At 29.9% G+C, this 19,724-nt stretch overlaps 1 protein-coding gene across 3 annotated transcripts in view; it reads left to right on the top strand.

Moving 5' to 3' along the window:
• The window catches only part of LOC143226175 (villin-1-like), an 85,877-nt gene extending 66,205 nt beyond the window's left edge, over nt 1-19,672 (top strand). For all 3 annotated transcript variants that reach the window (XM_076456770.1, XM_076456771.1, XM_076456769.1), the window contains exons 20-25: nt 5,145-5,238; nt 6,305-6,508; nt 7,676-7,798; nt 13,036-13,104; nt 14,693-14,806; nt 16,030-19,672. In XM_076456770.1, the coding sequence (XP_076312885.1) occupies nt 5,145-5,238; nt 6,305-6,508; nt 7,676-7,798; nt 13,036-13,104; nt 14,693-14,806; nt 16,030-16,143 (718 nt within the window). In that variant the 3' untranslated portion in view covers nt 16,144-19,672. The remainder of the gene's footprint in view (nt 1-5,144; nt 5,239-6,304; nt 6,509-7,675; nt 7,799-13,035; nt 13,105-14,692; nt 14,807-16,029) is intronic.
• Nucleotides 19,673-19,724: the final 52 nt, after the last annotated feature.

Genomic DNA, 19,724 nt, shown 5'->3' with positions numbered 1-19,724 from the left:
GGACAAAAGTTGTTACTTTTTTAACTTCATAATATTTTAAGTTTTAACAATTGGAAGCCATCCATGGTACAAATATTGTGAATTTGAATTCACAGTATTTTGAATGTAGATTTGTATTAACTCTTTTCAATATAGGCTCATTCAATTTGATTGACCACATGGCCTCTTTGTACTTGTTTCAATGTAATTATAGATTTAACACTTCTAATTTTTTAATATAATGTGTATATTTTCACAAAACTCAGAAGCCTTTCAGTTAACGTTATAAGTCTTTCACATACCAAAAATAATATTATTTACTAAAGTATTTTAAATAAACTAAAAAAATAAAGATTTGTCCCTCAATATATTTGGTATTGTTTGTAATTAAATACAAAGCTACACATTGCTCTGCCCACCATGAGTATTGAAACCTTGTTTCTAGCATTGTAAGTTCACTGACATGTAACTGTGCCACTGAGGGTCTTTTTGAATCATCTGTGTGCAAAGTAATTTTCGTGTTAAGATTAAAAATACTTTTCTTCATCTCAAAAATGTCAAATTTCCTTTGTGTAATCCCTAAAACCTCCAAAATGTATTTCAATCGTTTTTTTTTCCATAAAACTTTATATTTTATTTACTGTATACTATCTTGAAACAGGATTATTCAGTTTGACTGATCTAGTAAGCACACACACAAATAAAATCTAAATTACCTTTTTTCTTTCTAGAATAACTTAAACTTTGTTCACCTTAAATAGCTTTAAGCTTGTAACAATATAAGTAAATTTTATTGTTTTATTGTCCTTTTACCAATGTTTGTCTACTATCTCTACCATCGTAAGTTGTAAATCACTTTGGGCATATGCAGCTCTTGTTACCCTGTTGAATTACATTTCCCACATGCTTTTTACATGTTTGCCTTATGCTTCATGAAACATTTTACATTAGATTGGGTAAAATAAATAGTAATAATAATCTTAACCAACATGTTTTAACATTTTATTTACTTTGATAATAATAAATAAAGAATAAACATCAAAAACAAGAAATAAAATACTTACCCAATCTTCTTTTCTTTTTGCCATCGATTGTTGAGGGCAGTTTAAGACTGCTTTTTTATACTAATTGTAGTAATGCATTAAAGAACTAATAACCTGCAAAAAATAGACAATTTCTGCTACCTTTTTTCTGGCTCTCTAACTGTGCAACAAGAGCCATCACAAGTCTATCCAAGCTAGTTGTTAAGTTTCTTACTGGAACAGTGCTTGTACTCTTGAGTGAAATTGACTATTATCTATTCAGAGCAGTAATTCATGTTGTTATGCAATACATCATGTGATACATGAAAAACTCGACTTTCTGTTGGTTATATGCAATATATGAGTAAATATAAGAGATAACTCTTAACATATTCTGAAAGACAGGATGTGACAAGTGGGTGTGACAGTGATTTTCATTTGATAGCTCTGTAACCAAACTATTGAAGGCTAGAAAAAGTATGGCTTGTTTGAGCAATAAAAGTTATATAATGAATAATTTAAGTTTAATTTCTTGCTCTTTCAAGGGGTGGTGGAAAAAATAAAGACAAAATGCCTAGAGAAAATAAGTAACATGTGGCATACTAAAAGAAATTCAGGATTTGTTTTAATATTTCCTTGCAGAATTAGGCACTTTAAACTTATACATTATTAAAATATGGATTGTAAGCTAAAGTTTTATAAGGTTGTACTAATTGGTATTACATAAACAGAAGGTAGTTTAATAAAAGTTTTAATGCATCACACTAAAACCTTATTTTTGTATGTTGTAAAAGATATCTGGAAGTTAATCATTTCTAAACAAAAGAATTTAAATCACACACTTAGTTCCATTGATCATTTGAAATAAATAAATAATGATAAATGTTTTTAAAATTTTAATACTATTCATTAATTTGCTTTGGGAATAGAATAAACAATAACAGCCAGTATTGATCTAAGTTATATGATCTTCTCTTTATGCTTAGGGGACAGTGGTAAATTTTAGAATTTAAGGTATTAAAATTTGATGTTTGGTTCCCTGCAGTAAACACAGCAAATAGCCCAATATGGCTTTGCTCCAAAACACTTAAACATTATGCTTAGGAGTGGATAGGATAATTTCTGTCTTTAATGTATGATTTCCTTTCAACTGAATCTTGCAATTTATTCTAGGAAGTTTTATTTAACAGCCTTAAAGATGTTTTAATATTTATAATTTATGATAGTTGTTTATAAATAATTGTATTTGTTTAGTTCAAAAATTGAAATTTATTGGCTTGAACAGTGATTAGACAAGTTTATAAAATAAAAACTTAAGAAGTGCCAACATTGCTGTCTGACAAATTTTCCTTGACTGTATGCAAATTAAAATTTTTCATGCAAAGTGATACAAAATTCAGGCATCACCATGATTTTTGAAAATCATACAATTTACAATTGTTTGAAATATGCACTGTTGATTAAAATCAAAAGATACATATTTATTTACATAAAGCATCTCAAGTAATACAGTCAAACCAGTACTTTAAACATGTATTTTTCTGTACATAAATAATTCACTATTTTTTTTGCTAATATATAGCTGTTGTGTTTAAGAGACAATTTTTGTGTTCTTGTACAATTTCAAAATCCAAGAGCTAAATTGACATTTGTAATAATACTTAGTTATCTCCATTCAAGAAAATTTTTATAGGTGCTGGGTATTTCATAATAAAAAAAAAAATTTTAGAAATTGATTGTCTCCACATTCAGTAATGCTATGTCTGAGAGTTTTGCATCTAAACAATAGCTCTGTAGTGCAGATTCCATAGCAAAAATCTCTATAAGTCTGTTTTGACCAAAGCACACCACTTCTTTCTGCATACTTTCTGTAATTCATCTAATCCACAGGAACTGTATTCAGTAACTTGACTAGTATGTTTTCTTATGAAATAGCATGAATATCTGTTTCATTCTCAGTCACTTGTTTACTGTGATTGAATAGATACAATGTAGAAGCAACTTGTTTACACATAACTTGTGCTGCTTCTCCATTACCTGGGGCATGCAGAAGTTTTTTGATTACACTGACTTGTGTTTATGGAATTATCACTTGTTATATTTTGCTTATCATTAGTGTTGTATGACTTGTTGTAGTTGATCCATGTTTCTTGGTCTTCCTATGCCATTAAATACAAATGATACATCACTGTCTTGGAAATTCTAAGGCTTTGAACTGAACACATCTTTATGATATCAGTTATGAATATTTTTCATTGGAAAGAGTTGTTAAATACCTATCCATTTCTAAAGCAATCAGTTGTTGACAGTATTACTAAATCTTTGAAATGCCAAACAATGTAGAAATATAACTGTGATATACTACAATTCATTATGGCTTTATATTGGCTGTGACTTGCTGACTTTCTTCTTTAAAATCGTTTTTTTATAATGTATTTGTATTCTTATCTAAGTACATATGATTCTGAAGTATTTTCATTAGACTGTGTTGTTTTACAAGTCACTCTTGCTAATATTTCCTAGAAAAAGAACTGGGACAATAATAAAAGAAAATAAAGACAGCACAAGACTTGTGAACATTACAGAATATCCCATATCAACTGGACACAAAATAAACTGGGATAAAACTAGAATCATGGATGCAGGCAAAGTCTGGAAAACAATAAAAATTAAATCATCTTTTAATATTTACACAATAAAGCCTTCACTAAACAAAGATTCCTGACTAGAGGTGAGCAACCTATGTGTACCATTGGTTGAAACCTCATGCAGTATTTTCACCAATCAGAACCAGGGATAAACAAACCAATTACAATACACCCTCCAAAAAATCCACCATAAAACACTGCAACATCTTTTATGCACACACACTGTGACCTGAAGATGGGAGATTTTACAATCATTGACCTCTACACTCACATTTTCTGCAACAGACACTTGCCATCCATTCCAGTTTACTCATCATGAATACTTTGTAGAAACAACTTATAAAAGAATTGCTAATGTTATTATAAATAAAAATTTTATCTGAGTTGTTTTAAGATTGGAGAGACTTATAGACATACCAGAATTTAGATATTTTTATTGTGGTTTGAATGCTTTTCTTGCTACATTTTTGATAAAGACTGTGATTTTAATTTTTAAATATTATAATATCTTCCTTCATGCCAAGGTCTAAAAAGAAAGAAAAAAACAATAATTAACTTAACAATTTTCCAGTGAAATATGAGTACTAATGATTTTTCTTTCAGTTGCAATACACAGTGAGATTGTATTTAGGTCTTATGAAATCATAGGCAGAAGGAAAAGTAAAGCAAATTGAGGAGGAAATATAAAATAAAGATTAGACAGTGGGAAAGGGTACAGTAATTTTTCACAAAAGGATCTGGCCACAGTATCCTCAACAACTGTCCAGTTACCTTGGTATGAAATATGACGTTGCACATAGTTTACAAAATATTTTTTATCTAAAATGTGCTTTAGTAAATCTATCACTACATTTAATGCCCATAGAAATGTTTAATGATTCATTGATGGCAGACACTGTTTATGTAACTAGTGTTGCCATGAATCCAACCAACCTGTATTGCAGTTACTCACATATATTTGTTTATTTTAGTTAGTGCTTGTGTCATGATGAAAATGTTTTTTTTATGTTAATTTTCAGCCATTGTAGTTATATTTACGTAAGTTTTTCCTGCTAGAGAATTATTAGTTCTTTAAATAAAAATAAAAACATAATTATGCAGGATACAATAAAGCTTTACTTGCAGAATGCTTACAAAATTTTTTTTCATGTGTATGTATTAGCATTATTATAAGATTATTAGAAATGCAAAAGATATGCTTAGTGAAGGGTGAAACTGCTTAATACTCAGTTTGTGTTGTTGATCTGAATAACTACCTTTAAAGTTTGTGTTTTAGACATCTGTGCTGAGCTATGTGTTTTGTGTGATTATGTCTGTCACGTCAAGTGTTATTTGAGAATCACAACATGCTGTGAGATGAACAAAATGATTGGTGACTTTAATATATAACTTTGAAGGTGATGTTATCATCATACTTAACACTGCTGTAAAAATATGTGTGTGTTGCTTGAAAGTCCTATAGGAGTCAGTGAAGTTATCCATTTATTAACTTTAGAGAGCAAGTGTTAGTATCAGAAGGGCAAGAGAAAAGTGATTTCTGGGGTGCTATTGGAGGACAGGAACCATATTCAAACACTAAACTCTTGAAGGTATGATCTAAATATTTATAGTAATTATTGAAACTAATTTAGTCAGAACTTTTATATCCTATACAAATTCTATAATAACAGATATACAGTTGAGCATGGAATAATTATTCTATTATAACTAATCATATTGTTATTCATAATGTATCATATTTTATATTTTTATTTCTATAACAGAAAAAGCAATCATGTGGTGTTTAGTAGAAAAAAAAAGACAATTTATGAGAAAATTATGAGAAGTTGAGTAATTTAAGAACTCTACTAAAGAAGTTGTATAAAGTTTTGAATATTTTTATTTATATTGAATAAACAAGAAAAGAAATGAAATAGTTCCACTACATATTAAAATGTCATGTGTAATGTTTGAACAATACTGAGATACTAGTGATAATTTGACCACAACACAATTATGCATTAAAATTAGTTTTGCTTTGTCTTAAAATGTAAGCCTTTATAGTTATTTTATTAGATTAAAATTAAGCATAACATCTTGTAGCTTATTTATACATTACATAATCACTTTCAAACTGTTTCAAGCTATTTAAAAACAAAACATGAACACACATTTTAGAGTTGTTGCTTTTCTTTGGTGGAGAATTGGCAGTGTTATGGTATTTATTATTTTCATGTGCAACATTAGTTTAAACTATCTCTTACAGCTGGTCTAGTATCAACATTAATTAACTGCTAGATAATCACATATAAAACATTTTTTTTTACTTCTTTGACTGTATAGCACCCTATGTAGTAATCTAGGGATGAACACTTATCTGTGGACAAAATTCTAGTGAAAGTATAGAAAGATGACATTTATATCCACTCTTATTTATCTTCTTTCAGAGATGAAGAAAAAAATAAACAATAAACTTAACTTCTTGGAGTATCAAATTTTCTACCAGTACACTAGTAGAATGTCCTTTGAATGATCCTCATCAAGCATCACATTGACGTGTATAATATTCAGACTTCTACAAATGTAAAATAACCCATGAAAGAATATACAGTGTTGCCATTGACTTGTGCCAATTGCAATTGTATTGTTATATTGATACTTTTATCTTTCTAATAGTCTGAAGATGATTGTCACCAACCAAGGCTTTACCAGTGTTCAAATGCATCTGGCCGATTTCAGGTGGAAGAAATATTTGACTTCAACCAGAGTGATCTTATTGAAGATGATATTATGCTGTTAGATGCTTGGGATACAGTTTTCTTATGGATTGGAAACAAAGCAAATTCTGAAGAGAAGAAAATGGCCATGAGTCTAGCAGAGGTGTGTGAATATATATATATATATATATTTTAATGAGTTTTTATATATGTATTTTTATAATACCAGCTGATGTACAAGGTTAGCCCATGGAAAAGACATAGGGGCTCAGATTTTCACGTCAACCTTCTATTTCACTCCCCAGGTGCTTTAAGAGTGATTTTATAATTTGACATAGAACAATTGAATAGTGCAATGAGCACACAGACAGGCTTCCAGAAAGGTGATACTGAGATTTAAATCCTGACTCTTGCCACTAATCAGTTGGCTTAATTGCATATGCCAAATTTGGTTGAGATTTGTTAAAAATATGTAAGCATAAAAAGTGGGCAAATAGGAAACATTTCTGCTTTTATAAATATATATGTGTGTATATAGATAAAATCCAAACAACTAAATGTAATAATAATAAAAAAAATTGTCCTGACTGGAAAATAAGAATAAGTCATGAAATATGGTAATATTAACATGACTTATATTAACTTGTATATATGTTTGGGATGTGTGTGACACACACATACACATATATTTCAATTTTTTTTCACCTTTGAAAAAATCTTAGTCACTGAAAATACTTGAAAGAAGTTTCATTATGGAAAACATTTTCTCTGAAACAAATCTTTCGTTACTGAAATCAACTTGCTATTGAAATCACAGAAAAAAGTATAGTGCATGTAAGTGTGATGTGACATTTATTTAAAAAGAATATTTAAACTTAGAATATTATTAAAGAAGTATGTTATGAAATTGTGAACATAATCTTGTTACTTGTAAACTTCAACTTAAATAAGAGAAATCATATTTAACATGAAAATTTGTAGTGTTTGCTGTTTATAAGAATAGCTATGTGACATCTAAGTAATGAAAATGTTTGAAGTGTATTCCAAAATTATTTCAAATACAAGGAGGCATTCACTCTCTGTGTCTTACCTTTCCATATTACAGCTTTATAATTTCTCTCTTAAATTATAAAAAAACATGAAAAAGTGAAATTTTCATTTGAAGGTCTTTACATGAAACAGAACAAATCAAATTATGAAATTTATAACCTTACACATCTAGTTACTCAGAATGATATTGAGCCAATAAATTAAAAAAAACCCACTAAGAACAGTTCTTTTTTTGATGTTTGGAAAGGTATTAAAATTATGTTTTCATTTGGCTTTTCAGGAATACCTAAATACAGACCCTAGTGGTCGAGATATTACAACATCAATAATGAAAATAAAGCAAGGTTTTGAGCCTCCAAACTTTACTGGATTTTTTGGCGTGTGGGACAGATCATTGTGGAATGTAAGTATTAAGAATTTATTGTACACTGTATTTTTAATTAACACTTTCTTGCTGTCACCCAGTGGGACAGCAGTAAGTTTATGGACTTACAATGCTAAAATCTAGAGTTTGGTTCACCATAGTGGATACAGCAGACAGTCCAGATAGATTTACTCTAAAATAAACAAACAAGTAACTGCCTTGTTTCCTATAGAAAAGAAAAATTGTGTTTATTTCAACTTAATTAGGTTTCATTTGTAACTGACTAGTCAGTATGTATGATAGCATACTGTACATATTGGTGATTTTACTTATAATAATAATACTCATAAACCTTATTAAACATTTGTTTACTTGAATGTGAAGAGGATCTGCTAAGTTAAATTTTTGGATGAGCATTGTTGCTCTTACATTTGAAATATGAGTGGCTATACTGTTTTAGTATTGTGCTTGAGTTAAAATAATGTTTAATTAGTATAATTTTTTTTTTTTGTGAAAGCAATATACCAAATTTTTTTATTTGACTAACATTGAGAAATTTTGAAAGTGTATATCTTAACATATAGTTTAATTTGTTATAGTAACTTGTAAATACACAACTTTGAAAAAGTTAGGACAAAGTCAGAAATTAGATTCCACACTACTTTCAAAGAAGAATGAAGGGTAAATCACAGGTTAAACATCAAAATTTTATTAATATTCATACTTAGGACAACAGAGCTCAGTAGAAGTGCTTGAGTTCAGCAAACAACTAACATTTTGTATGCTCCCTTTTGCTTTAATAACAAACTGCAGACAGTCTTTCAGGCATTGTTATGACATATTTAATCAAAGTGTCCTTCAGTATTTTATTTGAAATGTCTCTATTACACTCCCATAAAGTTTCTATAGAAGTAACTTTTGATTTGTCATGTTTTTGATCTACCAAATCCTAGATCTGCTCAATTGGCTATTACATGATTTGAATGACTTCAGCAACTTCTTTGTCAGTTAAGTAATTTCTTCATAGTTTGGATGAGTGTTTGGGTTCGTTATCTTTGTAGTTGTATAATCCTTTATCAATAATACACAAACCACTAGGTATACAATGATAGATCAGTATCTGATGGTACTTGTGCTGGTCCATTATTCCTTCTATTTTGCAAATATCTCCTGTTTCATTAGAACAAAAACACCCCAAATCAATATGCTGTCTCACCTATACTTCATGGTAAGTATCTTTCACCTTTCTTCTAATGGACATACAACCTATGCTTTGAACCAGGTACTTCAAACTTGGACTCATCCATCCATATTACCCTGTCCCAATTCTAAACAATCCAGTGCTTGTACTTTTTAACAAATTTAAGTCTCTTTACAATACTTAGAGATCGAAGTAAAGTTGTTTTTTTTAACTTCTACATGACCAGATATTCCATTTTCATTGAGTCTTCTTAATACTGTAGATCTGGACACTTCTGTCATTTGGTACATGGTTATTTATCTCATGCTTGAGATCAGTGGCAGTATTCCTTCTGTCTTGAAGGCTGCATAAAAGGAGATACTTAAGATTAGTATCATTTAGTTTAGGTGTTTTACCTCTTCCTTTCAAATATTCAAATTTACTTGTCTCGGCCTCTTCAACTGTTGTGTACTTGACAGTATTTGGGGAGCGTTTTAAGTCTGCAGCAATTTTTCAGATAGTCTAATCAGCATCATGTAAAGCTTTTATGTAAATTATCTGCTCTACTGACAATTCTATACATTTTTTGGGCCGTGGCATTACAGCAAAACTTAATATTTAGTGTTAAACACTGTTGTATTAAAGCCTATAGGTGAAGTGCTATTAAATTAATTCTTTCTACTATACACCAGTATCATATGCAAGCTTCTTTCTATGTAGTTAGGGCACTGTATAGGAACCATGACAGTTGTTTATGACCCAAAATTTGATCAGTATGTTCATTCAAGTAGAACTTTTATTATGATATGCCCTTGGTACAAGTACATCAGAATTTTAATGAATTATAAGTATTCTCAGCCTGACTTATTCAATTGTTAACAGGGATTAGTAAAGCATTATCATTGTTTTGTAATTTACTTTCTTTAATGCCATGGAAAAATTAACCACATAAAATGGAAAGAATGACAAAATATTCTCTTGTCCTTAAACTTTTGCATAGCATTGTACTTGTGAGTTGCATATTTTGCATTTATACTTAAACAGTAATTTAAACTAGATCTAAGTTTCCTAAATCAATTTGACCCTGTTTTGAAATTAAGGTCAATAATCCCTAATATTAAGAGTACCCAACTGACAGTTTAATACAGTATACTCTCTTTACGTTTTTTTAAAAACTGTTCTGTTTTATGAATTACATTGTAATCATGATTCTAACTCAGGTCTCTAGGTATCTAAACCTGGTTTTTAGCATTGTAATTCTTCAGATTTACTTCAGAGTCACTGGGGAGACTTTCCTGACTGGATAGTAGAATTAGACTGTTACTATTGTAGTGCATCTGTGGCCTCTAAAAAAATTGGGAACTCAATTTTGCAACAATGGGCCATAAACCACAAATCCTCAGATTCACAATTGAAGTAGGCTAACTACTAAGCTGGGCCACATCTTATTCTAAATGAAATATATAATGAATCACACACTTATGAAAGAAGTCAATAGAAAAAAATGGTTGAAATCACTTGAAAAAGTAAAGAAAATGAATGGTCATCATTTTATCCAGTTGATCTTTATATAAAAGTAATTTGAGCCATGTCTTTGTAATTTTATATTTTATCATGTCGTAACAGCTTTCATTTGTTGTCTGCATTATTTTGTGGAAGATGACAACATGTTAAAACAAATGAAAAACTCTTCCACATTACTATTACTCTATGTTTTTGATGGAATCTTTGAAGTTCAGTAAAGACACATATATAGTGGATCATTTTGAATAGCTTTTTTATTCAAGCAAGATAATGAGCAAGCTAAAAATGTAAATTTAAGAGTAACAACAAAACAAACAGTCAGATAAGACCTTGACAGTGAGTGGTGTTGACTAGCTGTCTTCTCTCTAATCTACAAGCTCAAAATTAGAGACAGCTATGCACAGATAGCCTTTTGTATAGCCTTATGTTAAGTTTCTGAAACAAAGAAATATCCTACAATTGTAATACATATCTTGATCATTTAATTAAAAAGAGCAAACTGAATTTTTACATTACTTTAAGTCTGTCTAAGGTATCAGTGTATACTGTATATTCGGTATAAGTCCTTTCACATATCTTTAAACACTTAATTTTAGTTGTGTGCTTTTAGTTTGTAGATATGATAAATATAAGTTTAATATTTTAGTAGTTGAAAGACATTGAGATGATTGATTTTACTATCTAAAAAAAATGCAAGTTTCATTATTTTTGATGTTATTATTTAAATATATTTAAATCCTCAAAATATTTCATGCTAGAGAACCAGTTTTAAAGTAAAGATGTCATAATTAGGTAAGGCATTAACCAATTAGACTATCTAGTAGTGTTCATCTAAAACAACAGTTTTCTCCAGGTGTTAAAGTTCTAAGTAATAATGTGTAATTTTAGAGATCAATCTTTATCTAGTGGTTAGTTTAACAGTATGGTTTCTAAGTATTCACCAAAATAATATGGCAAAATGTTTGTTTACTAATCTTGATGATATGAATTTTATGCTATATTTTTGATGGTTAACTAAAGACATAAAATTACTGTTGTAATATATACTCTTCAAAAAAAGAAACGCAAAAGGCAAAATATGAGACAAATTGTTAACAAGTTTATTCCGGGTAGTTCTATATGACATGTGTGAAACTTTGCACATTCACTGCTGAACATCCAAAGTCTGCAAAGGCGAAGTCCACGCTCATTAGGTGAAGTTTAACGTCACTCAACGTCAATAACGAGTATGCCCCCCGTGAGCATCAATAACTGCTTGGCATCTCCTGCCCATGAAAGCGATGAGATGACGAATCACATTCTGTGGAATGGCTGTCCACACAGCCTGCAAAGCTGCTGCAAGCTGAGGTAGAGTCTGTGGTTGAGGTTGTCGCAGTCGCAGACGTCGGTCCAACTCGTCCCAAAGATGTTCGATGGGGTTTAAATCTGGTGATCTGGAGGGCGAGGGAAGAACGTTGATGTTGTGGTGTCTCAAGAAGACAGTGGTGAGTCGGGCTGTGTGAGGACGAGTGTTATCATGTTGAAAAACGTTGACGTTCACCATGATGGGTTGCACATGGGGCCTAAGAATCTCGTAGATGTTTGCGTAGGGTCTGATCGGAAATCCTACGCAGCCTTGGTATGGTTGAGGCAGTAGACATTGCAGTGGTGGTCCTATCCCGAAGGTGACATAACCGGATGTTACGATCTTGTGCGGGCGTGGTCACATGAGGTCTGCCAGATCGTGGACGGTCACGAGTTGATCCATGTTGTTGGTGACGATTCCATAGCTTAGTGATGGTGCTTGGGTGGACATTCACAGCTCTGGCAACATCTGATCAAGATTTGCCTGCTTCCAAGCGACCAATGGCGTTGTTGCATTGTGCTTCAGTCAGTCTTGGCGTAACTGTATTGCATGTCGGTGGCTTAACACTGAGCTATGGAAACCGAGAACCCGTCACTTTTATAGGGATTTTGCACATGTTGTACTTGTAGAACATGCAGATCTCTCAAACAAATTTATTGGACATGCATGCATTTTGGCGAAAAATCCGATGTTATCCTCCGTTTTCAAAGTGCACAACTTTTATTGTCATTTTGGTCTGACAATCAGTGCCTTAACACGTGTAACATCACATACTCTGAGCTTGTAACGTTATTACATATATTTCTCTTTGAAATAACAAAAATATCCCTTTTGCGTTTCTTGTTTTGAAGAGTATATTTTTGAATATACTTTATTATTTTATGATTATATGTATATTTTATTTTGTAAATGATATTAATTAGACTACATTAATTGTTAGTTTTAAAATACAAAGATGACTTGTAAAATCTACTTGTGTATTTGCATTAGTTGATGTTTAACTTCTGAATGAAAACAAGAGCATTAATTTCTATTTTGTCTATTTACAATATACTGTATTGTTTCATTTATTGTTTTTAAGTACTAAAGTTTTACAAAATAGAGAGTATTGTTGATTATGTATGATAGCTTTTATTTATTAGTGCATAGAAACTTAAATGAAGGATGGATGCGAAAATGTGCTATTTATTGTGAATGAACAACATGTTGTGTCTTTCCATTTCATAGAACAATAAAACATATGAAGAAATCAAAGCAGAATTGGCTGAAGATAATCCTGGAATCGTGCTTAGTAAGGTGATATATCTTTTTATTTAGAAGTTTAATATTATGAATGCACTTTTTCTACCTTATTCTATAAAAACCTGTTGAAATTAATTTTATAAAATTAATTTACATATTACTTTCGTTAGGGATTGCTATACTGTTCATATTGTATGATTGCTTATGTATATGTGATTAAGTACAAATCATTATTATGTTTTTTTGATAATACAGTTTGGGTTTCATTGTCTGCAAAATGTGTTGAGAATTTGACATCATATTTTTATCGTGTTTTTTGACGTGTTTTTCCCAGTTTTCATCTCACTTTATCTCACTGTGTGTATGAAACAGATTGTCCAAAAGGGGAATGACTTGTGATAGTATGAATAAAGTTAAACTGGTGTTATATTTAAATTAGCTATATGATAACCAACCTACAAGTGTAGTATGAATAATTATGAGTTTTTAAGTAGCAGTAATGGATTTTGTTTTTTCTTTTGTTATGCAATATTTTGTAGCATTTTAGAGTACTTCTGGTTTCACCTGTTTATTTTGTGCCATTTTAAGTTATGAAGACAGTATATGGTGTTAGACTGTATTTATTATGTATATTATTCTGTTTTATGTTCTTTAGTCATTTACTGAACTATACAAAAATAAAAGGTACCAAGTTTCAATTTAAAAATAATGTATACTGATATTATACAATTTTTTTGTTACTGATTTTTGATTATTTTAACAATCCATAATTAGGTTTTGGTTTTGACTATATGATGTTTCTCAAATGACAGTCTTCAATATTTTTTGATCTTATTCCTTTAGTCATATTGTGGTCTTCAGTTAATAATCTGTATTATATAATAGTCTTGAGTTGTAGCCTTTAATATACTACAGACTTGAGTTGATATTTTTTATTGTATTGTTGTCTTGATTTGATGGTCTTTATTGTAGTATGGTTTTAAGTTCATAATCTTTATTGTATTGTGGTCTTTAGTTAATGGTGTTTATTATATAGTAGTCTTAAGTTGATACTTATTGCACAATGGTTTTCAGTTGATATAATATTTATTGCACTATTGTTTTAATTTGACCATCTATATTTCACAATGGGATTAAGCTAACAGTCTGTATTGTTCCATGGTCTTAAGCTGACAGATAGTGTTTTGGTCTTTGATTCTTAGTTAGTAGTCTGTGTTGTTCTGTGGTCAAAGTTTACACTTTATATTACATTATGATCCTTAGCAAACATTGTTTCATCATGACAATAATATATTTTTATGTTTTAGTTCTCAAACTATAAAGACTTACTTGTGTCTTGTGTTTCAAGTAAGAAACATTTTTATTTGTTTTTGGTTAACATTCAGTTTTAGTGTAAACTGTATTGAGTCTTTTTCCTCATTAGATCTTTATATTCACATGATGTACAGTATTATGAATCTAAATTATCTTGATCAACATTTGATGATTTAGTTTATGTTACTCCATTTCTCTTTTAAGATGTTTGACTTTTTTTGTGTTGCTGATATAGATTATATTTTAATTGGCATAGTGTTATTTTTAGTATCATACTTAACAAATGGTTTCCTTTAAGAAATATGTAAAATATATTTTATTATTACAGCCTCAGCTTAATGGAAACTTTGAGAGTCCAGATGTGGAAAAATATCCACTTGAAGTATTACTAACAAAAGTACCAGAAGAACTTCCTGAAGGGGTTGATCCAACTGCAAAAGAGGTGAGAAATTTGCTAGTGCAAATCATATTATTATATGTTTTTAGTATCTGTATTGTATTACTGTTTTTCCTTGGCTTTAGAATAAAACTAGATTATATGGTTACTTACACATCTTTTAAAACTTTGGTTATAAAATGCACAGTTTATTCAGGTTACTTGTGCAAATGTTGAAGGAAGTTTGCATGGGAATTTTACATTAAAAACAGTGTTGCAGGTTCCCATAAACTTTAGAAACATAACTAGAATTAATAATGCTGACCTAGTACACATATTTTTAAACACTGTCACTTACAATCAAATGTATTGACTCATACATTTTCAAAATGTTTGTATTATCATGTTACATAAGCAGAAACCTTGAAGGGTTATAACACTAAAACTTGGGATTTTATCCTTGCAGTGGGTGCAGCATATAATCCATTGTGCAGCTTTGCATTAGCAACAAGCACACAAAATATTATTTACGCAAAAACAACCAAAAACAAAAACAAAATTCTTTGCCTATTGAATTTAATTTATCTTAAATAGTATTGATTTACTAGGATACTGGAGTTATTAATGTTTCTTTGTATTTGTTAAGTAGGAATTTTGTTTGTTTGCAATTAAGAACAAAGCTACACAATGGGTTGTCTGTGTTTTGTCCACTACAAGTATTGAAACCCAATTTATAACATTGGAAGTCTGCAGACATACTGCTGTGCTATTTTTGAGCACCTAGGTTAAATGAAAAATTTCTCTGAAAGTGTTTTATTTTTGGGGAGAAAAAATACAAAGCTCTTTAAACTAAGATTTTAAATTACTAGCTTTCACCTAACTCGATGCACTAGTATTACATATTCTGCCACTAATTGGTAATTGAGTAATTATTATCAGGTATCATATGGATATCATTCATAGTAAAACTCGATTCTGATAGTTCAGAAAGCAAAGGTCACAAAGCCCTTTTAGTCCAGTTAACTTATTTATTAATTAAGTTATAAATCACAATGGAAAAATGTTAACTTTTTTTTTTCCAAATTATTCACTGACTAAAAAATCTAACTCCAGAGGGGTGTTTAAGTGTGTACTAAAATTATGTTAATAAATTACTCATATGTAGAAAGAAACTCATCATTCAAGTATTACAGTTACAGTCAATAGATAGTGTCGAGACATTTCTCTACTGATAAAAGAACATCAGACTCTGACATTTTTTAACTATCAGTATTTATTTCCTTTTTAAGAACCACTTAACTGATGAAGATTTCCTTGAAGCCTTTGGAATACCCTTCAATGATTTTCAAGGATTACCCAAATGGAAACAGGTGGAAATGAAGAAAAGAGTTGGCTTGTTCTGATTCATTTTGGACATTAAGAAGTGAAGATCGCAATTTTAGTTTATTTGTGATGAAGTATTCATTAAATAAATTTATAAATTAGAAGAAAGACCTTACTACAAAGTATTTTTTCTTCATTTCTTTCCCTTGAGTAATATTAAGTTAAACCAAAATATTTGGCTAAATATATATAATATTCTACCTAATTCTTTGTCTGATATTATTATTATTGTTATTTTATTAATTTTTAAGTTGATAATAATAACTTTTATATGAAAATAGTTTTTATATGAACTACATGAACATTATAATGTTGATTTTAAAACTTTTTTTTGAGATATGTGAATTAAGTTTCCAACAAAAAATTATGTATTGAACATATAACTTGAGTTGACTGCAGGGTCATATGGAAAACTTTATATATTTTATTCTACTTGAAATTTGTTTGTGTTGATGATTAATGTAATGAGTTATTTTAAATTGTTTTCTTTTAAAGATGTTAGTTTTAAATAAAAGCCCAGCTATTATTGTTAATAACAACATTGTATCACTTTTTGACACAGAGTGATGCCAGTTTTACATGGCAGAAACTAGTCAAATAGTTGATGTAGAAATAATTGGACTTCACTTAAGCTTAAATGGTATAAATGTTGCAAAGTCGTTGAAATTAAAATTGGATAACATTATTGATATCAGTACAGTATTGCCAGAATATTTTACAAAGTACTCCTGTGTTCACTGTACTGTGTTATTTGAAAAGTCATTGCAATAGTGTTTTCATTGTCATTGATTTTATTGAAACAAACATATGGTATATGTACAAATTAGAAGTTGTTTATCCAGTCTAGGGATTCTGAGCCTTTTTGAATGTAAAACTTTTTTTTTTTTTTGATAAACATTTGAAGACCTCCAACGTATCAGGAGATAATAGTACCATTCTAAAAATACAAATAGTACAATAATACAGTTTTGTATATACAATTTATCTCTTAATTATTTTATAATGTTAAAGCAATCATAAAACCTGTAGAATATCAAAAAAAAAAAAAGACCCAACATAACTTAGTGGTTAGGACTACAATCTGCAAATCTGAGAATTTATGGTTTGTATCTTATTACAGCAGAAATGCGCTCCATAGTTTGTGGTCATGGGAGACCTATGAGAGTGACCATCAAATCCTACTATTCAGTAAAGTAAGAATACTGCGATAGTTTGTGGTTTACAGCTATACGCAAATAACAATTTTGTAACATTTAATGAAAATCCAAAACAAACCAAAAAATAAAGGAGAGAGAGAGAGGGAAAAATTCACTGCTTTTCCCATAGCACAACCACACAGTAAAGACGTTGAGAAGATGAAGTGACTGTTCTATAATACACTGATGTTATAAAGAAAATATTAACAAATGTCAGTGAGATTTGTTACATCTTTGCAACTCTGTTTAGATTCTCCAACCATTATCTGTGAGGTCATGGTATGCAGGATCATAATACATGATCTAACTTGTTTATATGCTATTACATTATATATTTAAAAAAAATTTTGTACAACATCATTTGAAGGTACTTACATTAGATTAGTAAACAGTTAGTAAAAAATAAATCACACACTTTTAAATGTGAATAAATATATTATACAAGACTATTAATCTATTGTGCAGCACAGATGTATTTTGCCTATGTTCAGATCATGTCTTTTAAGCATAAAATTTTTAATTATTTCAGAATCAAAAAGACGTAAATTTTAGGTAATTTTTGATAAGTTTGTGAGAGAGATCTTTTAAAACATTCCACTGAGTTGATATTTCAAAGATTATTAAATGCATGAAAAAAATTAAGTTATATTTATTGGGTCCTTCTTTTGAATCAGCAGTAAATACAGATAGTCCACTGTGTAGCTTTATGCTTAGCAACAAATTATTTATTTATAACCTAACAATATCTTGTATGTTGTATTTAGCTTTTTAAAAATTGCAGTGCCACATTGAGTGTATTGCAGATAGTAACCATGCTTTCTGATCTCTTTATTAGTGTCCTCAGTCACATTAGTAGAACATTTATTTGCATATGAAAAATATATAAACCATGCAGTTCACCTGGAAATTGTTCAAGTTGTTTATTATAAGATGGTTAGTCTGCTGGTCTTTGGACAAAAGGCAAGAATCTCTAAATTTTGAAGGAGCATGATGGTAATTATCCATCTAGCAGGAATCAAAAGATCATTTATTTTGCAGGCTGCTCATCACAATTTTTAAACAATAACAATCAACAAAGGATGAGAATGGGAAAATAAAAAATATTTGCTGCCAATTTTTGATGCTACCCAAAGGAACTAAAAGTTGGACAGGTTTTAAAGTTCAACAGACATCAAACAGTTGTCCAGTTGATTAACAATTCCATCTATAATGTCACAATTTGACCCCACCACTTTACCATGTGAAGAACATTACCAAATTGTCATATGTCTTTAGTAATGTTTAAATGTAAACTATGATTAGTGAATGATGAAAGCATGTGTTGTGACATGATGAGCCATTTTACTTGATATTACTTGTGTATTCCAGCAGGGCAAACCATTGGAGCCAGTGGAATGATGACAAGACAATGATAACCAGAGTCTATTTGAACATTGTTTTCAGTGTGTATATCCAATATTGTTTCATTTTTACCTCAATGTACAAGTGCTCTGGTCCTCTGCTGATACAGCAGTAAGTCTACAGGCTTACAATGCTAAAATCAAGGGTTCCATTCCCTTTGGTGGACTCAGAGAACAAACAACCAAACTAGTGAGCTTCCAAGACAATATTGCAGCAATCTACTCGTCTAACATTGGTATGAATGACTTGGTAGCAAGTTTAGTTATGTTTCTTGGCTTGTACTGTTACTAGACATGAAAAAGTTTGAACATCTTTGGGATAAACTTTAATATTGCATTCACTACACACTTTGAACAATAAGGCTAAAAGTCTTTATTCAACAAAGTATGGAGTCAATGTCATACCCAGTTTAGGCTAATGTCACAATGAAAGGTATTCTTGCCCAGTATTAGATAGTTGTAATAAAGTGGCCAATAACTTTAAACTCAAGAAAACTACATTTTACTTTTATTCTCAGTATTCTGCCACAGCAGTCATATTAACATATCAAGCATCAAATAAAATATTCAACCAAATTGAAAACCAATTCTTATTTTTAGGTGTTAACATTTCTAAAACTACATCATTGATTACAAACTGATAAACAACAGTTTATGTTAAAACAAAATGTTTGCTTGGATTTAAATCTTTTTATTTATGTAAATTGAATGTGAAAGTATTACAGAAACTATGTGACATTTCTTCCCTTGACTGTTGTCAAAAAATTATAAGTTTATAACACTTTATGCAGTGTGTAACTACACATTAATTGATTTGTATCTAGGATATAGCTAGACATAAATCATTTTATAATCATAATCCTATAAAATGTATGTTCAAATACATTAAATATATGTTAAGTAATCTTTTCATGTAATTAATTAGTTTTTTTAATAAATAATTTCATGCTTGACATGCAAAGAGTATTTTTCATTACAGTGAAAAAAGAGAAGTGAATATATACA

Source organism: Tachypleus tridentatus, chromosome 9 (genome assembly GCF_004210375.1).
Source record: "Tachypleus tridentatus isolate NWPU-2018 chromosome 9, ASM421037v1, whole genome shotgun sequence".
NCBI classification, from domain to species: domain Eukaryota; kingdom Metazoa; phylum Arthropoda; class Merostomata; order Xiphosura; family Limulidae; genus Tachypleus; species Tachypleus tridentatus.
The sequence above is the reverse complement of the archived record's forward strand: the minus strand, read 5'-3'. Positions and strand labels throughout refer to the sequence as shown.